This window comes from Xyrauchen texanus, chromosome 30 (assembly GCF_025860055.1).
Source record: "Xyrauchen texanus isolate HMW12.3.18 chromosome 30, RBS_HiC_50CHRs, whole genome shotgun sequence".
NCBI lineage: Eukaryota > Metazoa > Chordata > Actinopteri > Cypriniformes > Catostomidae > Xyrauchen > Xyrauchen texanus.
The window spans coordinates 4,233,878-4,254,650 of record NC_068305.1 but is presented as its reverse complement, the minus strand read 5'-3'; the positions used below and the strand labels follow the sequence as shown (position 1 = coordinate 4,254,650).

Sequence of the window (20,773 nt, the reverse complement as noted above, 5' to 3'; positions counted from 1 at the left end):
AAAATGGTATGAAAAGTTAACATTAAATGACTAAAACATATTTGATCATTATTTCCACAATTATTAGGTGATCTAATTTTAAATATGTGAATATGAATAGTTGCCCTGCTCGTTTGTGGGTGAATGCAGACATGAAATTGCATAAAATTACAAACACATCTATCTTCCCCATGCGTGGTGCACTCAAAGGTTGCACGATGCAAGGGTGTTTCCAGCCTCCAGTGGTTGTAGACAAGAATAACCGACAGCTACTTCGGATAACAGCCAATAGGAGACAGAGTCTGTGGGATAGATGCGAGGGAGGGAAGACTGGGTCATCTTGAATCAATTGTTGATGCCTACTGTAGTAAGACTACTGCTGCTCTGCTGGATTAACCGTAAACACACCGGAATATGTTCACACAGAATGAGGCACCTGAAGATGAATGTAGTGCTGCCTGAATTAAATTCGCTGCCACTCTTAAAAGCTCTAGACAGGCTTTTGGTCTCCATCTTTTCCACAGACTCTGTCTTCTTTTGGCTGTTATCCTAAATAGGCAGGAGAACCATTCACCCAGTCAGTTAACTCGCTCAACTTTGGTGAAAGTGAAAGTTTACTTTTCATGGTATATTTCAAGTCTCATTTCATTTCAAGGTGCATGTTGTGTATCATTTGACATAAATAAAGTAAATGTTCACACCCTATTTATGTATTTGAACTAACTATCCATTATATTTTTAATCATTGATTGCAACATTTTATAATGTATTTAATTATTGCTAATGATGAGGCTCACCTGTAGTTAATGGAGCCTCATCCGAGTGCACCTCTTTTCAAGAAGCCGGTCGCTTGTCCCTGTTCATGTACGCTGGCATCCTTGCTGATCTACAGATGGAAAGATCAGAGTTAGATGTGCCGCCGTGAGGATGTCAGATCCCCCCAGCTTATTTTGGAAGCTATTATGTTCTTTATAAGTTGAATTATTAAACGCCATCCTGAGGCTTGACACTTTCCCTGACAAGTGTGGCTCAGTGGTGGCTCAGTGGTTGAGGCTCAGGGTTACTGACCAGAAGGTCAGGGGTTCAAACCCCAGCACCACCAAGATGCCACTGTTGGGCCCTTGAGCAAGGCACTTAACTCCAGGTTGCTCCAGGGGGATTGTCCCTGTAATAAGTGCACTGTAAGTCGCTTTGGATAAAAGCGTCTGCCAAATGCATAAATGTAAATAAATGTAATGTAAATGTAGGATTGTCCTGGTGAAAAACATATAGTCAGTGTTTTGCAAGTGTTGTCCCACCAATGGAATGGGGGAGTGTTTGGGAAACCGGTTTCAATACAGTCATTTTACATTTGTGTTGTTTAAATTCAATTGTTACGATTTTTTGCCATCTTGGATTGTTCAGTTCATCAAAGATCATCTTGGAGTTGCTGTTATAGCAACAGGTCCGTAAACTCACTCCTGCTTGGGAGCAGGTTTATTTAACGTAAATGGGATATGATTGTAGCTTTTTAAGCCAGATTGATGCATTCTTATGAATGCATGCTTTTGAGCAATGGGTGATGAAAGTTTAGTAATATAATATTAATTTGATAAAATATGAATGGTGGCTGAAGATTTTTAGCCACACCACATTTTACTCATTGGGAGGTTAGGCTTTAATGGTTAGGAAATAATGTACCCTATACATTTATTGTAGCCTTACTTTCTGGACAGTTCATATTAGCCATACTTGAACTCTGCAGTGAATGTTTTTTTGCACTCAACAGCCTAAAGGAATAGTTCACCCAAAAAATTTAAATTCTCTCATGATTTGCTCACCCTCATGCCATCCCAGATGTGTATGACTTTCATTCTTCTGCTGAACACAAATGAAGATTTGTAGAAGAATATTTCAGCTCTGAAATATTACAATGATAATGAATGGTGACCAAAACTTTAAAGCTCAAAAACAGCACACAAAGGCAGCATAAACATATTCAATAAGACTCCAGTGGTTTTATCCATATCTTCAGAAGCGATATGATAGGTGTGGATAAAAAAACAGATCAATATTTAAGTCCTTTTTTACTAAATATTTTTTCCTCACTGCCCAGTAGGTGACGATATGCATGAGGAATTCAAACTGCCAAAAACAAAAGAAGAAGAATGTGAAGGTGTATATTTATAGTGAAAAAGGACTTAAATATTGATCTGTTTCTCTCCCATCATACTTCTGGTAACATGGATTAACCCACTGGAGTCTTATGGATTACTTTTATGCTGATCTTCAATATTTTGTTCACCATTCACTTGCATTGTTTAGACCAAAGTGTACCAGGCTTTCTAGGTCCAAACATTTTTGGTAACCTTCTAAAGTAACTTTTTTATTTTTTTATTTTTTCTAACCGGTGTTGATATTTTGCCTACTCTACACACATTCTTTTGACAGTTTAGTTTGAATATCATAAATATGGTGGTGTGTGAAAACTGGAAAATGCTACCTTCGGAGACTGTTCCGAGACCAGTTTCCTTAAGAGTTCCATTCATTCAAAAACGCTGTTGGTTATGCCACTAGCTGATTAGGCAACAAGGCAGCAAGTCAGCTGCCTATGTTTTCAGATGCTGCCTATGATTTAAATTTGGCATTTAGTTTATAAATACAGTATATGTAATATTAAATATATTTTTAATTAAATGTACAAAATAAAAATGTTCTTACGTACTTTTATGTAAATAAATGAAATATATTGATACAATTTATATATAACATTAATTATATTACATAAATAATATCATTTATATAATGATATAATCTAATGGGCCCCTGGTTTTCATACATTTGTGATTTTTCAAAGTAGAACATCGAGTTTATTTGCTGTCTAACCAACTGTAGATGCATTGTATTTTATTTAAGTATTAAAACTGTCAGATTCAAAAAAGAATTTATACAGTCAATAGGCACAGTCAAGCTTCAATTGACCATCCAAGTCATATGAATAAACATTAGTATATTTATTTTAAGAAATATGATTTTAAATGCCGTTTGACATCTCTTCATATATGTGGATTACTGTTAGGGGCTCTAGTTTTGCATGCTATCAATATAAAGATAGGCTTTGATTTTTATTGTCATTTGATTAAATCTGTTCCAGTGATCTATTTGGGTCAGTTTGATAGTTAGTCGATTATATTTTTTAAGAACTGAAAGGAAAGAAAAGAAATGAGGAACAAGCATATTTGAAGACACTAGTAAGATAAGTGGGCAGTTGAAGTGACGTGTCATTTTACTGTTCTTGAATTGAAAAGCCATTCACTTTTTACTCTTATTATAATTATTATTAATATTTGGCTAGACAGCAAAGAACAGATTTAGTACATAAACATAATATAACATTATCTGTACAATTTATATTTTTGTTTAGTAATTTCAAATATATTTCAATCTTTTCATGTCTGGCATGTTGGTGTAGAAGTTTCAAAGAAATGTGAAGTTGCCACTGAAAATAACTACAGTAAAAACAAAGTAATAAGACCCACACAAGTGTGTAATGGTGATTGCATTGAAAACGTGTTGCGTGCACATTTGTCTAGTTGGTGGTTTGTTCATATAAATGCAAATGATTATACAGCAACTCACTGAAGTGAAATGATAGGCTGTTTGCACAGATCCAGTAATGCCCTATAAACTTTACAACCATGACAATTACTTGTCAGGAATGGTGTGAACTTTGCCTTTGTTTGCTCTTTACTGTGCTTGACCTCGAATGATTCCTGTACTTTCAGAGAGTGTACATCATTTGAACTTTTCGACCATTAATGTTCTTTTGGCATTTTCCTTTGACCAATGACACACTGTAATTACAGCAACAGCAAAAATGACTTTCTTAATACTTATACATATACGTGCACTTACAGTTGAAAAGATAAGCTCATGATTCTCTGCCATTTGTTTTCTTTATTTTCACCTTTTTGTATCTGACAGCTCCTCAACTCCCGTAGTAAAGTGTATAGATTGCTCTATATGCTTACACACTTCAGAATCAGCACCTGACATTTCTTTATATAAAGTTCTGAACCGGTGTCAGTGTTGCGCTTAATATTATTATTATTATTTGACAGTTAGGGTAGTAATTTTTTAAGTAAGGGAAGGAAGGATTCTTTATATTCTTTTATATTTTTATGGCCTGTGGGCTAAGCTCCGGATGACACTGAAGTCTGGTGACACCCTGGTCTGCACTTATATATATATATATATATATATATATATATATATATATATATATATATATATATATATATATATATATATATATATATATATATATATATATATATATAAATTTTGGAGCACAGTCAAAACTTTAGGAGCACAGATTTTTTTAGAGATGGTAACGTTAATCTGCCACAATATAACATGCAATAACGCAATTTATATTAGATTTATTGTGCATTCATACAATCATTTTATTCCAAATATTTAAAATTCTGTGAAATTTATTTTATAGTTAATTCCATTTTTATGACAGGATTGCAATTTCGTCCACATTTTCCACATTGTGGAAATGGCAAAGCCCAACTGTTGCACTTTTTTATATGCATCAGGTGCCTACAGTAGCAAAGCTTTGAAGTGGGATAAAATCTACTCGCTCAGAATGACCAGTTAGTATTTAAGGTTGTTGTGTTGGCTAAAGATGTGCACTTCTTGTAGGGTTGCAAAGGGGTGGAAAACTTTCCAGAAACTTTCCATGGGAAGTTAAGATGGAAATATTTTGGAAATATTGGAAAAAAAACGTTGGGCACTTGGCTATATGCTGCTGCATCTTTGTGGCATTCTTAACACAGGTCTTTGCACAGTATTTGCAAATGTACACCGTCTTTCCTTCTACATGGGCTGAGGTGAAATGTATCCACACATCAGATGGAGCACGTGGCATTGTTCTGTAGAATAAAAAAAAACTTAAAAAAAAACAGTAATGCAATGCCATGCCCAGATATATAAATAGTTAGTTAAACAATTTGAATATTCTGCAATGCTATAAATATTTTACAATTGATGTGAAAAGATGAACACTCCTCAATCAGCATGCTAAATCAAACTATAACCTACGTTCATGTATGATAACAGAAAACTGGCTAGCAGAAGAAATGGCATCACAGTTTAGCTAGCTAGCACCATGTTAGCTACCCTCTTAAATTGTCAATGAAATGGTGTTAGCTAGCTTACATTTAGCATATCTGATTTACTGGCTGGCTAGCTACTGTATAAGCACATTTTGATTTAGTATTTGCTAGTTAAACATTAATACCATAGATCAAATGTATTTACCATAATAATATCATCAAACTTGGATGTAGTCCTTGGGCTCAAATGCAGTAGTGTGGCTTCAATAGTCCGTCTGTAGTAAGTAGTGTGCTGTGTGCATGTGATTGAGGAAGGCGCAGGGTAGACCAGAGTTGCATTAAATCTGGTTGTTTTAACCAAAATTATGCTTAGTTTTAATTATTTTTTTATAATTACAATTGTTTTTTTTTTTTTCAACTACACTTAAGTTTCCTGTTATAGGCTAACTTGCAAATTTGCAGTTTATTCCCTTTAATTACCATATATACCTGTTAATTCCCACAGAAAGTTTCCAACTTTGAAAATTCCCAATATTTTGCAACCCTAACTTCTTGTAACTATGAAAATGTGGGTAGTACATCTTGTCAGGTAGGAAACACCTATATAAGCCTTATCCAACCTTAACCCAAGTCAATTTTATGAGTAAGCCAGCAAAAAGCAGACTGATTGCACTGTTAAGTGCTGTTTCTGAAACCTGTCTGTGCTTACCGAAATGTTGAATGCTGCACTTACATTATATGCTCAGATCTGTTCTCTGTAGTGCATTACACATACTAAAAGCATGAGGCGTGATGGCTATGAGCTGAGCATGTTATATTGTCAGTGCTGTATATTCACAATTATTATTACCGTATACAGATATATATACTTCCATAATAATTAATTAACTTAATAGTAACTACTTATTGGGTACACAGTGAAAAAATACAATGTGAAGATGATGAGAATCTGTCCCAGTGGAGGAAATGCATAATATATCCCTTTGAGATGTGATTTAAAATAGTTGGCATTAGCATTTGACAGCATTTTACCATTATTTACAGCCCCAATTCTGAAAAAGTTAGAAAAATGCTAATAAAAACAATAAGGAGTGATTTGTAAATTATATTCACCCTTTGCTACATTGAAAGCACTACATCTACACATAATATGATGTTTTACCTTGTGATTTTTTTTTTTGAAGATGTACAGTAATTTCAAATCTGTTGATTGCAACACGAGACAGGGGCCAATTTAAGGCTAATAACAATTTGACGAGTTAAAATAACAAGGCAATGTGAAACAGGAGATGTTAAACAGGTGAGGCAATTGTGTCAAAGTACATAAGGAGCCTCCAAAAACAGCCTAATCCTTCAAGAGAACGGATCATTCAAGACTTGTCAATTTGCCAACAGATGCTTCAGCAAATAATCCAGCACTTTGATAACAATGTTGCCCAAAGACAACTTGGAAGGATTTTGTGCATTTCACCCTCTACAGTGCACAATATAGTTAAAAGATTCAAGGAATCTGGTCAAATCTCGGTGCGTAAAGGGCAAGAAGGAAACCACTTCTGAATGCGCGTGATCTCCGATCACTCAGATCACTGTCTTAAAAAAACATCATTCATCTGTAATTGATATCATGAACATGGGCTTGAAATATCTTGAGTAAACCTTTGTTAGTCAACACCACTAGCTGCTGCATCCACAGATGCAAGTTAAGGCTTTACTATGTAAAGCAAAAGCCATACATCAACACTGTCCAGATGCGCTGCTGACTTCTCTGGGCTCAGTCTCATCTTAGATGGAAAATAGAACAGTGGAACTGTGTGTTTTGGTCCGACGAGTCCACATTTCAAGTTTTTGAAAAACAATGCTGTCGTGTTCTTCGTGCCAAGGAGGACAAGGAGCATCCAAGCTGTTATCAGCATCGGGTCCAAAAGCCAGTGTCTGTATGGGCCAGGGGTGTGCCAGTGCCCATGGCGTGGGTAACACACATCTGTGAGAACGCCATGAATGCAGACGGATATATAAAAATTTTGGAGCACCTTCTTTTCCAGGGATGTCCCTGCATTTTCCAGCAGGACAACTTCAAACCGGATTACAAGTGCATGGCTGTGTAAGCCGAGAGTGCTAGATTGGCCTGAGTGTAGTCCTGACCTGTTTCCAATGGAGAATGTGTGGCTCATTATGAAGCACATTAGATGGCAATGAAGACCCTGTACAATTGTGCAGCCAAAGACCTACATAATGGATAAATGGGGGAAAATTACACTTTCTAAACTTAACAAATTTGTGTCTTCAGTGCCCAAATGCTTAATAAGTGTTAAATGGTGATGTTTCACAGTGGTAAACGCTCGACTGTCCCTACTTTTTTGGAGCGTGTTTCAATTATCTGATGAAATTACCATACATGTAAACAAAACAAAAACAAAAAAAAATCTATGGAACACACAAGGTAAAACATCATATAATGTGTTGTAGTTGTGCTTTCAAAACAGCAAAGGGTGAAAATTATTTACAAATCACTCATTTTTGTTTATTTTTTAGCATTTAATTGCCATCCCTACTTTTTAGAAATTTGGGCTGTACATGTATTTAGCAGATGCTTTTATCCAAAGTATCTTACACTGCTTTGAATCTATAAATATGATCATTTGTGCATTCCCTGGGAATTTAAACTTCTGTGATTTGCCATGCTCCACAAGTTGAACTGCAAGAACAAGTATTATTCTACTTTAAATTTCAGAGCTATATATACTCCAAGATGACGAGTAATACTGGGGGGAAAATCAACTAAAGGTCCTATGAAAATTGTATTTACGTGTTTAAGTGTACACCAAATGTGTGGCTAGAGAAATACAGTTTTTCATGATGTGATCACCTCTTCCATGGAACACTAAAAGCAGATGTTAGGAAGTCTCAGTTACCATTCACTTTCACTGTGGACATAAAAGATGCAATGGAAGTGAAAAATGACTTAGGCTTGCAATCTGCCTACTTTGGATATAAACTGGTTTTGAATGACATGAAGGTTAGTAAATTATGACAGAATTTTCATTTTGGGATGAACTATGCTTTTAAATCAGTTTAATTATTAAGACAATTTAGGCTCTCATAGGGGATTGCTACAGCTAATTCTGAACAGTTTTTCAAGATCATGAAGTTTAGACAATTGAAAATAATAATTTTATGATAATGATTGTAATATTTTGTCTTTTATATATGAAATATGGAATTGTTCGGTTTGGCACTTGGTGTAAAAAACAGCCAATAGAATTACCCTCAGAAAAATATTTTTGCCTATTTTTTAAGATTTACGCATTTCATTTCATAGTAAAATTTCATCAAATTGAATTGTGTAATGTTTAATAAAGGTAAATTAATAAAAGTTCAAATATTTTTTTATTTATTTTATTTGATTAAAGATTACTCCGTTACATTTGATGGAATTTTGTTATGCAACTGAAATGCGTAAATCATAAAAAATATTTTTTTCTAAAGGAAGCAAACCTTGTCTCTTAAAATATCTGCTATGCTGTAGGCCTACACTGCCAGCTACTTTGTCACTGCATGTCACCAGTGGCTGGCAGTTAGGTCGGTAGTGGTGTGTATGGAGAGTGTAAACAGCACGGTTTCTTTACAATTAATATTATTAAAATAATAGGATCACGTGAGCTCTACATCTTCTCTCATGTTGGCTGTCGCTCCCGAAAGTTGCTCTTCATTTACATAAAGTAAAAAATTTCACAACTTTGTCGCATCGCTTGACACACCCCGCATCCTGTTGTCAATGGTTGCCATCGCTCGTGTTGTCGGATGTCACCAACTCTCATTGAAAATGAATGAGGTTGTTTTGTCGCTGACAGTGTGAATGCAGCTTAAATAGGTACAACTTTTACTGAATCAGAATCAGACCCAAGCTCTTTTTCTTCTTCATTATCTGTGATATTCTCTGTGAATAATAAGAGCGATTTTTCTCTTGTCTTCAGTGGTAAAATGGATGATGGGAAGCCAGTGTGGGCGCCCCACCCGATAGACGGGTTTCAGCTGGGCAGAATCATCGACATCAGCGCTGACAGTCTGACCATCGAAACTCTCAACCAGAAGGGGAAGGTAAGAAGGAACCTCTGCTACACTACACAGTGCCACAGCAAGCCCTGAAACATACTCTTTAGGAAACATACACAAACCAGTGTTGTGGAATAAGGAACTAAAAGTAGCAACTTAAATTATAAGTAGCAGTGGAGTAAAACACTACAACATATTGTTAATGTCACAATGTATTTTGCTACTGCCCGAAATGTCTTTTCTCTCTCTCTTTCGAGTAGTGTTAGGAAGTCCAATTGCAGAGGTGTGCCACTCTGTTAATTTTTGTCACAAAATATTTAGTACAATACTGTATGCTGTCACCCTTAAAGCAGGGCTCCAGACTGCGACTAAAATGGTCGCAAATGTGACCAAATATAATTGATTGCGACAATAATTAAAAATGTAATCGCTGGGGCCTGGGTAACTTAGCAAGTAAAGATGCTGTCTACCTCCCCTGGAGTTCGCATACTCGAATCCAGGGCATGCTGAGTGACTCCAACCAGGTCTCCTAAGCAACCAAATTGTCCAGGTTGCTAGGGAGGGTAGAGTCACATGGGGTAACCTTGCAGCCACTGTGGACGGTGTGAAGCCTCCACATGCGCTATGTCTCCACTGTAACGCGCTCAACAAGCCACATGATAAGATGCACGGGTTCAATACATTTTCAATCATTCAATCAATTTATTATTTGTAGACAGGGTTTCCGCTGGGCATTGAAAAGCATTAAAAGTAATTAAATGTATTTTGCAAAAATTAAGGCCTTAAATGGTATTAAAAAGCAGTAAATGTTATTCCTACATGCATTAAAAGGTAGATAGTTTTGAAAAAATTATATTACCAATTTATTTTGAAAATAAACTTCATAATTAATCATTTCGATTTGATGTCACAAAATATGTCCATTGGTGTGATAAACACGCAAACCAGTTTGGTAATTGCCTCCGGCCGTCTCAAAGAAATGGGGTAGTGCAAATTCCAGCAAAAGTGACTGAAGACAAAGAATGTAGGACATGGTTGCAGCCCGTTGGTTGTCAACATGGAGCCGTTAAAAATCACATGCAGTCCGATGGCCACAAATTGGCTGTAAAAGGCAGACAGCAATTAACTATGTCTACCTCTTCAGCAACTACTACTACCACCACAAACACCACAACTGCTGCTGTAGTTACCACCGCTTCCAGCGGAGCCACTACCGAAGGAAAATAAAGCGACCTTCGAGCAGCGTTTGGTTCGAATGCGACGCTGCAGGCAGAGATGCTCTGGTGTCTGAACACTGCCGTTCAGCACCAGTCATACACATCCATTCGTATGTTAAATTAAATTTGAAATATCTGCAAATAAATGTTGACATTTTAAGCTGTCTCCTGAGCCATTTCTAATTCAGTTCAGAGTGATACAGTTTATTTAAATTATGTAGATTTTCTCAAATATCCAAGATTATCATCATTGCATCATTGTCAAATTGAATGGTTTCAATTGGGACATGTTTTTTTTTTAAATGTATAGTTTGAATATATATATATATATATATATATATATCTATCTGTGGTTAGTCATGGGTCGTGTATGGCATGACATTTTTTTTAAATTGCATTAAAAAAGGTATAAATTAGATTTGATGATACCTGCAGAAACCCTGATAGAGCACTATTAAAAACAACTACCATTGACCAATGTGCTGTACAATAAAACATAAATTACCATCAGATACAATCAGCACAGTCACACATAATACCAAAAACAGCAAATACAGTAAAGCATCACATCACAAATTGTAGGCCAAATCAAATAAAAATGTTTTTAGCTTGGATTTAAAAATAGGTAGTGTGGGGGCAGTTCTAATTTGACTTAGTAGGCTGTTCCAAAGTTTGGGAGCTGCTACAGTGAATGCCTGATCGCCCCTAGACTTTAACTTTGATTTTTGAACCATTAAAAGATTTTGATTAGCAGACCTGAGAGCTCTCACTGGGTGGTGATCTATCAACAGTTCAGAGAGATATGATGGTGTTAAACGGTTTCTAGACTTATATTCTAGACCAATATGAGCACTTTAGAATCAATTCTATAGAGAACAGGTAACCAATGCAAAGACCGTAAAATAGGGGTAATATGTTCCCGCTTTCGATCCCCTGTTAAAACTCTTGCAGCCTCATTTTGAAACATTGATTGCGACCTAAAGAATGGCTAATTCCCAGGTATAGAGAGATGCAGTAATCAAGCCTAGTGGAAATTAACGCATGAATCACCCTTTCAAAGTTCTCAGAAGAGAGAAAAGACTTTTGCCAAGGCTCGCAATTGATAGACAAATTAACCAGGTTGTAAAAACAGTTTTTTATCAAGTTTAAGTGCACTGTCCAAAAGGACTCCCAGATTTTTTATGTAGGACTTAACATACAGAGTTAAGGCATTCAAATTTAAATTGCCGTTACTCTTGGTGTTAGAAGAAGTAAATGCCACAATCTCTGTTATAGACTCATTTAAACTTAAAAAATTGAAAGACGTCCATGCTTTAACAGCCACAAGGCAAGCTACCAAGGGGTCTAAACTGCTCTTTTGAGTCAGTGGAAGATACATTTGTGTGTCGTCTGCATAACAGTGGTAAGATATACCATGTTTATAAAAAATAGCCCATATAGAGTGAGAACGGTATGGGAGCTAGAGTAGAACCTTGGGGGACACCGCAAGTCAAAGGAACAGACTCTGAGTGGAATTGGCCAATATTGACTGAAAAACTCCTGTTTGTAAGGTATGATTGAAACCAACTTAAGGCTGAACCCTTTATGCCCTCAACCTGTTCTAGGCGAGACAAAAGAAAATTATGATCCACAGTGTCAAAAGCAGCACTCAGATCTACCAATATTATCACTACAGAATCTCGGAGTCGGTGGCTAATAAAACATAATTTAAAACTTTTAAGAGAGCTGTCTCAGTAGAATGTGATTTCTTAAATCCTGATTGAAACGTTTCAAAGATCTGTTTTCAACCAAGAAACTCTGAAGTTGGTGGAGAATTACTTTCTCCAGTATTTTAGATAAAAAAGAGAGGTTAGAAATGGGTCTAAAATTCGATTAGGCCTTTTAAGTCTGGGTTGTTCCAAGGCATGCTTCAAATAGTCAGGGACAACTCCTGATTCAAGACACCTATTAATCAAATGTAGAAGAGTAGGTCCAACTACATCAAGCACTTGTTTAAGTAGCCATGGAGGAATAACATCTAAGCCAGTAGGCTTTAGTTGCTTTACAACATCATGCAAGTGAGTAAGATAAATAATTGTAAACTGGCTAAAAACACCAGTATAATTTGATCGGACAGCAGGGTCATAAACAACAGGGTGAATATTCTGCCTAATCTCAGTTACCTTATTAATAAAGAACTTGCAGAAAAGTTCACACATAGCTATCAACTCTGTAGGATAAATGCAAACAGCCGGGTTTAACAGAGCATTAACTGTATTAAATAGTGTTCTAGGGTTGTGATGATTCTTGTCTATAAGAGCCGATAAATACACAGACTTGGCTGATCTCACAGCCGCCTTCTGTGTATAAATATCTTCTGATATTTAGAAAGAGAATGCTTTAAAATTTCATATGAAATCTGTAGCTTTCTTTCCACCCTTCTACAAGCCTGTCTCAAGGCACGAGTCATGTTGTTCAACTAAGGCTCAGGTGTAGGTTTCTGATGTTTAGTCCTCAATGGGGCCACAGAGTCTAGGATGGTAGCGCAGCCAGAGTTAAAACAATGAAGAACTCATCGGGACTTAGATCAAGTGACGCAAAGTCTGAATATTTAAAAACAACATGAGTGGTAGGGGTTATCTTCTGAGTCTGGATAGCCAGAACATGAGATTTGTCAATATTTCATGACAGAGATATGTTGGGTTGACTGTCATGGAGGCAACTGAGATTCGTCCTCCGCCACCCGGATTGAGAAAAAATACACACATAAATATCTGTAAATGTCATAGAAGTGGTGTACCAGATGAAGGAGATGAAGGGTAAGTTATAGAATGATTCTTTTCAAATTGGGTTTCTTGAGTGTGTGTGTGTGCGCGCGCATGCTAGCGTTTGTGTGCAGTGTGATATCGCCGGGCTCTGATTACACAATGGACTGTCTGTTCACACGCTAAAGCTTTGTGTGTGTGTAATACACATTACTGTCTTCTATCAGGACACAAGGATGTAACCCCTTAAAGGGACCACAAGCATTGGTATTACTAATGATCCAACTGATTTAAACAAATACCTAAACCTAATTATTAAACTTCAGCATTTACATTGTCCTGCACTGTTTGTGCTACAGAGATGAGCAAAACCTCAAATCATGCGGCTTGTTGAGGAGAGATGTAATATAACTTTTTTTTTCTCCCCAATTTGGAATGCCCAATTCCCAATGCACTCTATGTCCTCATGGTGGTGTTGTGACTCACCTCAATCCAGGACGAATCCCAGTTGCTTCCACGTCTGAGACCATCAATCTGTGCATCTTATCACGTGGCTTGTTGAGCGCGTTACCGCAGAGACATAGCGCGTGTGGAGGCCCACACTATTCTCCGCGGCATCCACGCACAACCCACCACACGCCCCACTGAGTGCGAGAACCACACATTATAGCATCCACGAGGAGGTTACCCCATGTGATTTTACCCTCCCTAGCAACCTGGCCAATTTGGTTGCTTAGGAGACCTGGCTGGAGTCACTCAGCACGCCCTGGATTCGAACTCTCGACTTCAGGGGTGGTAGTCAGCGTCAATGCTCACTGATCTACCCAGGCCCCCCGATATTACTTTTCTAAGTGACTAGACTTGCGATTTTCACCTGACGAATCATGAAACGGATAAAAAAAAAAATCCCATAGACTTACATTAAATGTGCCTCAGGTCTCTCCTTTAGAGACCAGAATATCATAGAGACTCTTTTGGGGTCTTTTGACTGAGACCAGGAAGCAACCACTCCGAAAACCTTAACAACCACAGCAACATGCATTTTGCACGTACATGTCTAGTTTGTGATCATTTAAATCACATTAATACAAATTATTATAAATGGGTTCACTGACAAGCAGAGAGCATGTTCTTTATGTACATTATGTATGTTCATGGACGATTGGATGGGTTTGGAAGTGATGTTTTTCCAGGATAAGCATGTGGCCTATCACATTTTACAATTCACTAATTCATACTAAGTTATCATGCTGTTATGTGCTGTAATGTGTAAATGTGACATTTAACGTGTTTCTAGACCTTTCAAGCTCCGGTCAATCAGGTGTTCCCTGCTGAAGATGATGTCAGCAAACAAGTGGAAGACAACTGTAAGTGTCATTACGTGTGAGTTGGATAAAATGTGCTGGAGAAAATCGCACTGCTCTCTGTTGAGAGTAATGATTTCATTTGTGTGTCACAGGCTCGCTGATGTACTTGAATGAAGCCACACTACTAAATAATGTGCGTGTGCGCTATAGTAAAGATAAGATTTATGTAAGTATTCTCTTTGTCTTTTACTCTCATTCAGTCTAGATGTTAGTTATGCATGTTGGCATGAAGACATTATGCTATGCACAGTTTTCCTGACAACCACTGGGTGGTGCTGGACTGTTTTCTCTTTCCACTCTCCATAAGAAGCAAAGTAAATCTACCGAAACGAGTGATGCAGATGGAAAACAACAACCATTTTAATTGTTAGTTGGAATAAAATTTAGTTCAGGCTTAACTTTCATGGTTGTTGGTTGTATTAACATCTCAAAGCAATAACATAACCAACCTCGAGCCATAGCTTCATTTCAGCTGCCCATGTCATCGGGTAAGGCACTGTCCAAAAACAGTCATAGTGACTTTGTAAAGTATTGGCACAATGGAGCTGTGGTAAAATGAACCAGACATACGTTTTGAATCGAGGCACCCTTCCACATTCAGTAAGAAGATTGAAATGACCCAAAGATGAACACAATCATTATTTACTCATCCTCAAGTCGTTCCAAACCCATATGCTGTCCATTTTTGTGGAATGCAAAATTAGATTTTTTTTTTAGGCAGTTCTTTACAATCCAGTGCAATCTCAATTCAGTTTTTGGAGCTTGACCGTAAAAAATCTATATTTTATAAATGATAAAAAAAAAAATTAGACTTTTGAAAGACTTGGCTTATATAAAAACTTGGGTTATTAAATGACCAAATTTTCATTTAGGGTAAAATATTCCATTTAATTATGTCTTTTAATGTGACTGTTGTCCCTGTTGATCCTAAATGACAAGACATCTTACTATCATTAGAAAACCTCTTCACTTTTTTTAAGATATTGAGTTCTTTATAGAACATTAATTGTGTATTTCAAAAATGGTACATTTCTATTACACACTGTATATGTCATTACTTAAATGATCAAAAATGCATTCTTCGTCAGAGCCGTGGTGCAGCAGTAATGCCATGTGCTCGCTACCCAGGAACAGTGATGCTTTTATTGATGCTTATGAATCCAAATATAAGAGCCATTAAAGGGATAGTTCATCCAAAAAAAAAATAATCTCATCATTTACTCATCCTCATGTCATTGCAGATGTGTATGACTTTCATCTGCAGAACCCAAATTATGATTTTTAGATATTTCAGCTCTGTTGGTCCATACAATGCAAGTCAACAGGGTTCAATATTTTGAAGATCAAAAAAAGCACATAAAGGCAGCATAAAAGAAATTCAGACTCAGTGGTTGAGAAACAGATCAATATTTAAGTTCTTTTTTACAAAAAAATCTCCACATTTAAACAGCCCTGCTAAGATTTTTTCTAAAGAGTTCTCCTTTTATTTTTGGCGATTCACATTCTTCGTGCATATCGCCACCTACTGGGCAGGGAGGATCATTTATAGTAAAAAAAAGGACTTGAATATTGATCTGTTTCTCACCCAGACCTATCATATCACTTCTAAAGACATGGATTTAACCACTGGAGTCATATAGATTACTTTTATGCTGCATTTATGTGGTTCAGAGTTTTGGCCACCATTAACTTTTATTGTATAGACCTACAGAGCTGATATATTTTTCATCTTCATTTGTGCACTGCAGAAGAAAGTAAGTCATACTCATTTAGGATGGCATGAGTAAACAATGAGAGAATTACAATTTTTGAGTGAACTATCCCTTTAAATACAGTACAGTAAAACTGCTTTCATTACTTTCATGTTGCTAAAGTTTTCTGTTGTGTTGCAGACATTTGTTGCCAACATCCTTATCGCTGTGAACCCGTATTTTGAGATTCACAAGCTGTATTCTCCAGACACCATTAAACAGTACCAGGGCCGATCGCTGGGCACACTTCCACCACACGTCTATGCAATAGGTTAGTATCACCTCAAAAAGAACAATCTTTTTCAGGTTATGAGCAAAGGCATCTACTGGATATGCCAGTAGACAAATTTATGGTTAATTGGCTTCTCTGTGATATTTGATATTATACAAAATTCAGTTGATTGTACTGTGACAAAATACTATAACTTTCAGAGCTCAAAATATCTTCCCTAGTCCAAAAGTAGCATTTTTTGAAACTCCCTGCAAAACGACTCATTCTGAACTCCTGTTACCTTTAAAATGGAGTGACGGTTGAATGAAAAATATGGAAGTTTCCATTTTAATTGCAAGTTTATATGATGCTGTGGAAAAGCAGCTGATTCTGTCTAATTTGAGCTGATTTGGATTTTAGGAAAATTCAGAAGAAAAAAAAATAACAACTTAAGATTCATGTAAGCGTGAATGAGATTTCACCGGTATGAAAACTGTCTGTTTCTGTGAAACCGATATATGCCTACTAACAATTTAAGAGTGACCTTTATAATAAAAAATGTAAATCACAATTCAAAAATGTATGTGACCCCTTTGAACTTCGATCTTAAAATTTGTTCTCCAATCCCTGCTTAATATGCCGAGTCAACAAGTTGATTTCACCTAAAATCGTAACACTGCGGCGCTATCAAAACATTACTGGATTTGTTTGAGCATCCCAACCTGCCCAATACAGAAACATTTGCTAAACTACTGCATTGGCATTAGCTTTATTTTTGCAATTCTGATTCCTGGCCCACACGACACCACATGCCGAAGTGTCCTTGGACAAGGCACTGAACCCCAGGTTGCTCCCAATGGCAGGCCTTGCATGGCAGCTCTGCAGTCATTGGTGTATGATATATATAAGACTATATAAGTGCAGACCATGAACAATATGCTGCACTTACAGTACTGACTGCACTGCATTTTTTCTTTTTTATTCATTTTAAAAACAAATGTATTTTATGACTTTTTTTTATGATTTCTTGTTCTTAATTGGTTTTAAAATGTACATATTTTTATATATCTTGTATTTTCTTTATCATTTTTATGAAAAGCACTTTGAATTGCCATTGTGTATGAAATGTGCTATGTAAATAAACTTGCCTTGCCTTACCTAAAAAAAACCTTACATAAGCAGAATGTTCATTAGTCTTGGATTGACTGCTCGTGTTGTAGCTGGAATAAGCATTGCTAGCTAATGTGATTGTTTGTTGTGTTTAGCGGATAAAGCCTATCGGGACATGAAAGTGTTGAAGATGAGTCAGTCCATCATTGTGTCAGGAGAGTCCGGAGCTGGAAAAACTGAAAACACCAAGTTTGTCCTCAGGTACAGACAGAGCACAGTGTGAAGAATACATATATATACATTCTAATGTAAACATATGATTTGCATTTAATTATGTTGTATTAATGAGGAATAAGACTTGTCCTGTGTTTATGTGTGTGTGTGTATGTATGTGTGTGTGTGTGTATATATATATATATATATATATATATATATATATATATATATATATACACACACACACACACACAGTGTTGTGAAAAACTATTTGCCCCTTCCTGATTTCTTCTATTTTTGTGTATTTTTCCTAATAATTTTTTTTATATTTTCAAACAAGATTTAACATTAAACAACGGCAACCCGTGTAAACACAAAATACAGTTTTCAAAAAAAAAAAAAAAATATATATATATATATATATATATATGTTTTTATTTATTTTTTATAAAATATTTAAAAATATATTTTTTTATTATTGAAGCAAAAAAGTTATCCAACACCTACACTGGCAGCCAAAAGTTTGGAATAATGTACAGATTTTGCTCTTACAGAAAGAAGTTGGTACTTTTATGCAAGTGGCATTCAACTGATCACAATGTGCAAGGACATTAATAATGTGAAAAAGTACTATTACAATTTGACTACTTCAAAGAGTTCTCATCAAAAAGATGCAGCAATGACAGCTTTGCAGATCCTTGCCATTTTAGCTGGCAGTTTGTCCAGATACTCAGGTGACATTTCACCCCACACTTCCTGTAGCACTTGCCATAGTTGTGGTTGTCTTGTCGGGAACTTTTCACGCACCTTACAATCTAGCTGATCCCACAAAAGCTCAATGGGGTTAAGATCCATAACACTCTTTTCCAATTATCTGTTGTCCAATGTCTGTGTTTCTTTGCCCATTCTAACCTTTTCTTTTTATTGTTTCAATAGTGTCTTTTTCTTTGCAATTCTTCACATAAGACCTGCACCCCTGAGTCTTCTCTTTACTGTTAAACTGGTGTTGAGTGGGTAGAATTCAATGAAGCTGTCAGCGGAGGACATGTGAGGCATCTATTTCTCAATCTAGAGACTCTGATGTACTTATCCTCTTATTTAGTTGTACATCTGGCCTTCCACATCTCTTTATGTCCTAAAGCCAGTTGTCCTTTGTCTTTTGAAGACTGTAGCGTACACCTTTGTATGAAGTTTTCAGTGTTTTGGCAATTTCAAGCATTGTAATTCCTCAAAACAATGATTGACTGATGAGTTTCTAGAGAAAGCTGTTTATTTTTTTGCCCTTTTTGACCTAATATTGACCGTAAGACATGCCAGTCTACTGCATACAGTGGCAACTCAAAAATAAGCACAAAAACAATGTTAAGCGTAATTTAATGAACCAAATAGCTTTCAGCTGTGTTTGATATAATGTCAAGTGATAGTACCAAATTAGCAATTTAGCATGATTAATCAAGTATAAGGTGTTTGAGCGATGGCTTCTGGAAATGGGGCATGTCTAGATTTGCTCAAAATCGACTTTTTTCAAATAGTGATGGTGCTGTTTTTTACATCAGTAATGTCCTGACTATACTTTGTGATCAGCTGAATGACATTTGGTGAATTAAAGTACCAATTTCTTTCAGAAACAGCTAAATCTGTAAATTTTTCCAAACCTTTGGCCGCCAGTGTATATCACCCATGTGAAAAACTAACTTCCCCCTTAAACTTAATAACTAGTTGTGCCACCTTTAGCAGCAAGAACTGCAACCAAACACTAACTGGAGGTAAGTATTTCACTGAAGTTTGGCTCACTCTTCTTTGCAGAACTGCATTAGTTCAGCCACATTGGAGGGTTTTTTAACATGAACAGCTGTTTTAAGTTCCTGCCACAGCATGTCAATCGGGTTCAAGTCAGGAATTTGGCTAGGCCACTCCAAAGCTTCTTTTGAGTATTTCAGCTGGACTTACTCCTATGCTTTGGATCATTGTCTTGCTGCATAATCCAGCTTGAGCTTCAACTCACGTACTCATGACCGGACATTCTCCTTTAGGATTTTCTGGTAGAGAGCAGAATTCATGTTTCCCTCAATTATTGCAAGTTGTCCTGGCCCTGAAGCAGCAAAGCATCCCTACACCCTCACGCTACCACCACCGTGCTTGACCGTAGGTATTATGTTCTTTTTGTGGAATTCTGTGTTTGATTTACACCAGATGTAATGGAGACCCCTGTCTTCCAAACAGTTCCACTTATGACTCATTAGTCCACAAAACATTCTCCCAAAAGATTTGAGGATCATCAAGGTGTGTTTTGGCAAAATTCAGACAAGCCTTAATGTCCTTCTGGGTTAGCAGTAATTTTCACCTCACCACTCTTCCATGGATGGCATCTTTGGCCAGAGTCTTTTTAATAGTGAAGTCATGAAACTTTAGTGATGCGAGAGAGGTCTGCAGTTCCTTAGATGTTGTCCTTGGATTTTTTGTGACTTCCTGGACGAGTCGTTGCTGTGCTTTTGGAGGAATTATGGAAGTCGGCCACTTCTGGGAAGGTTCACTACTCTTCGGAGTCCTAGAGCCTTTAAATAGCTTTGTAACCCTTCCCAGACTGATGTATTTCAATCACATTTTCCCTCATAATTTCTAGAATTTCTTTCAACCTTGGCATAGTGTGCTACTGGGTGAGACCTTTTAGCCAAATTCATGCTGCTGAAAAAGTTAAATTTAGGTGTTGATTTGATTGAACAAGGCTGGCCTGGGTATGTCTATTCCAGCTGAACCCCATTACATGCTAAATTATTAGATTTGGGGATTTAGTAAGTAAGGGGGCAAATACTTTTTCACACAGGCCCAGTTGATATAGGATAAAAAAAAATTTACATTATCATGTAAAAAATCTCTATGTGAGAATGTTACGCTTTACTCTCACAGGTACCTAACAACATCTTATGGCACATGTCAAGACATTGATGAAAGAATAGTTGAAGGTACGTTTGTATGTACTATTATTAATCTAAATTCTCAGTTAAGAAAAGTATGACTAAAGA

At 36.6% G+C, this 20,773-nt stretch overlaps 1 protein-coding gene across 3 annotated transcripts in view; it reads left to right on the top strand.

Moving 5' to 3' along the window:
- Positions 1 to 20,773, top strand: part of myo6a (myosin VIa) — a 100,568-nt gene that overhangs the window by 30,443 nt on the left and 49,352 nt on the right. For all 3 annotated transcript variants that reach the window (XM_052098570.1, XM_052098569.1, XM_052098568.1), the window contains exons 2-7: positions 9,056 to 9,179; positions 14,393 to 14,462; positions 14,555 to 14,628; positions 16,355 to 16,484; positions 17,690 to 17,795; positions 20,658 to 20,713. In XM_052098570.1, coding sequence (XP_051954530.1) covers positions 9,063 to 9,179; positions 14,393 to 14,462; positions 14,555 to 14,628; positions 16,355 to 16,484; positions 17,690 to 17,795; positions 20,658 to 20,713 — 553 coding nt within the window. In that variant the 5' untranslated portion in view covers positions 9,056 to 9,062. The remainder of the gene's footprint in view (positions 1 to 9,055; positions 9,180 to 14,392; positions 14,463 to 14,554; positions 14,629 to 16,354; positions 16,485 to 17,689; positions 17,796 to 20,657; positions 20,714 to 20,773) is intronic.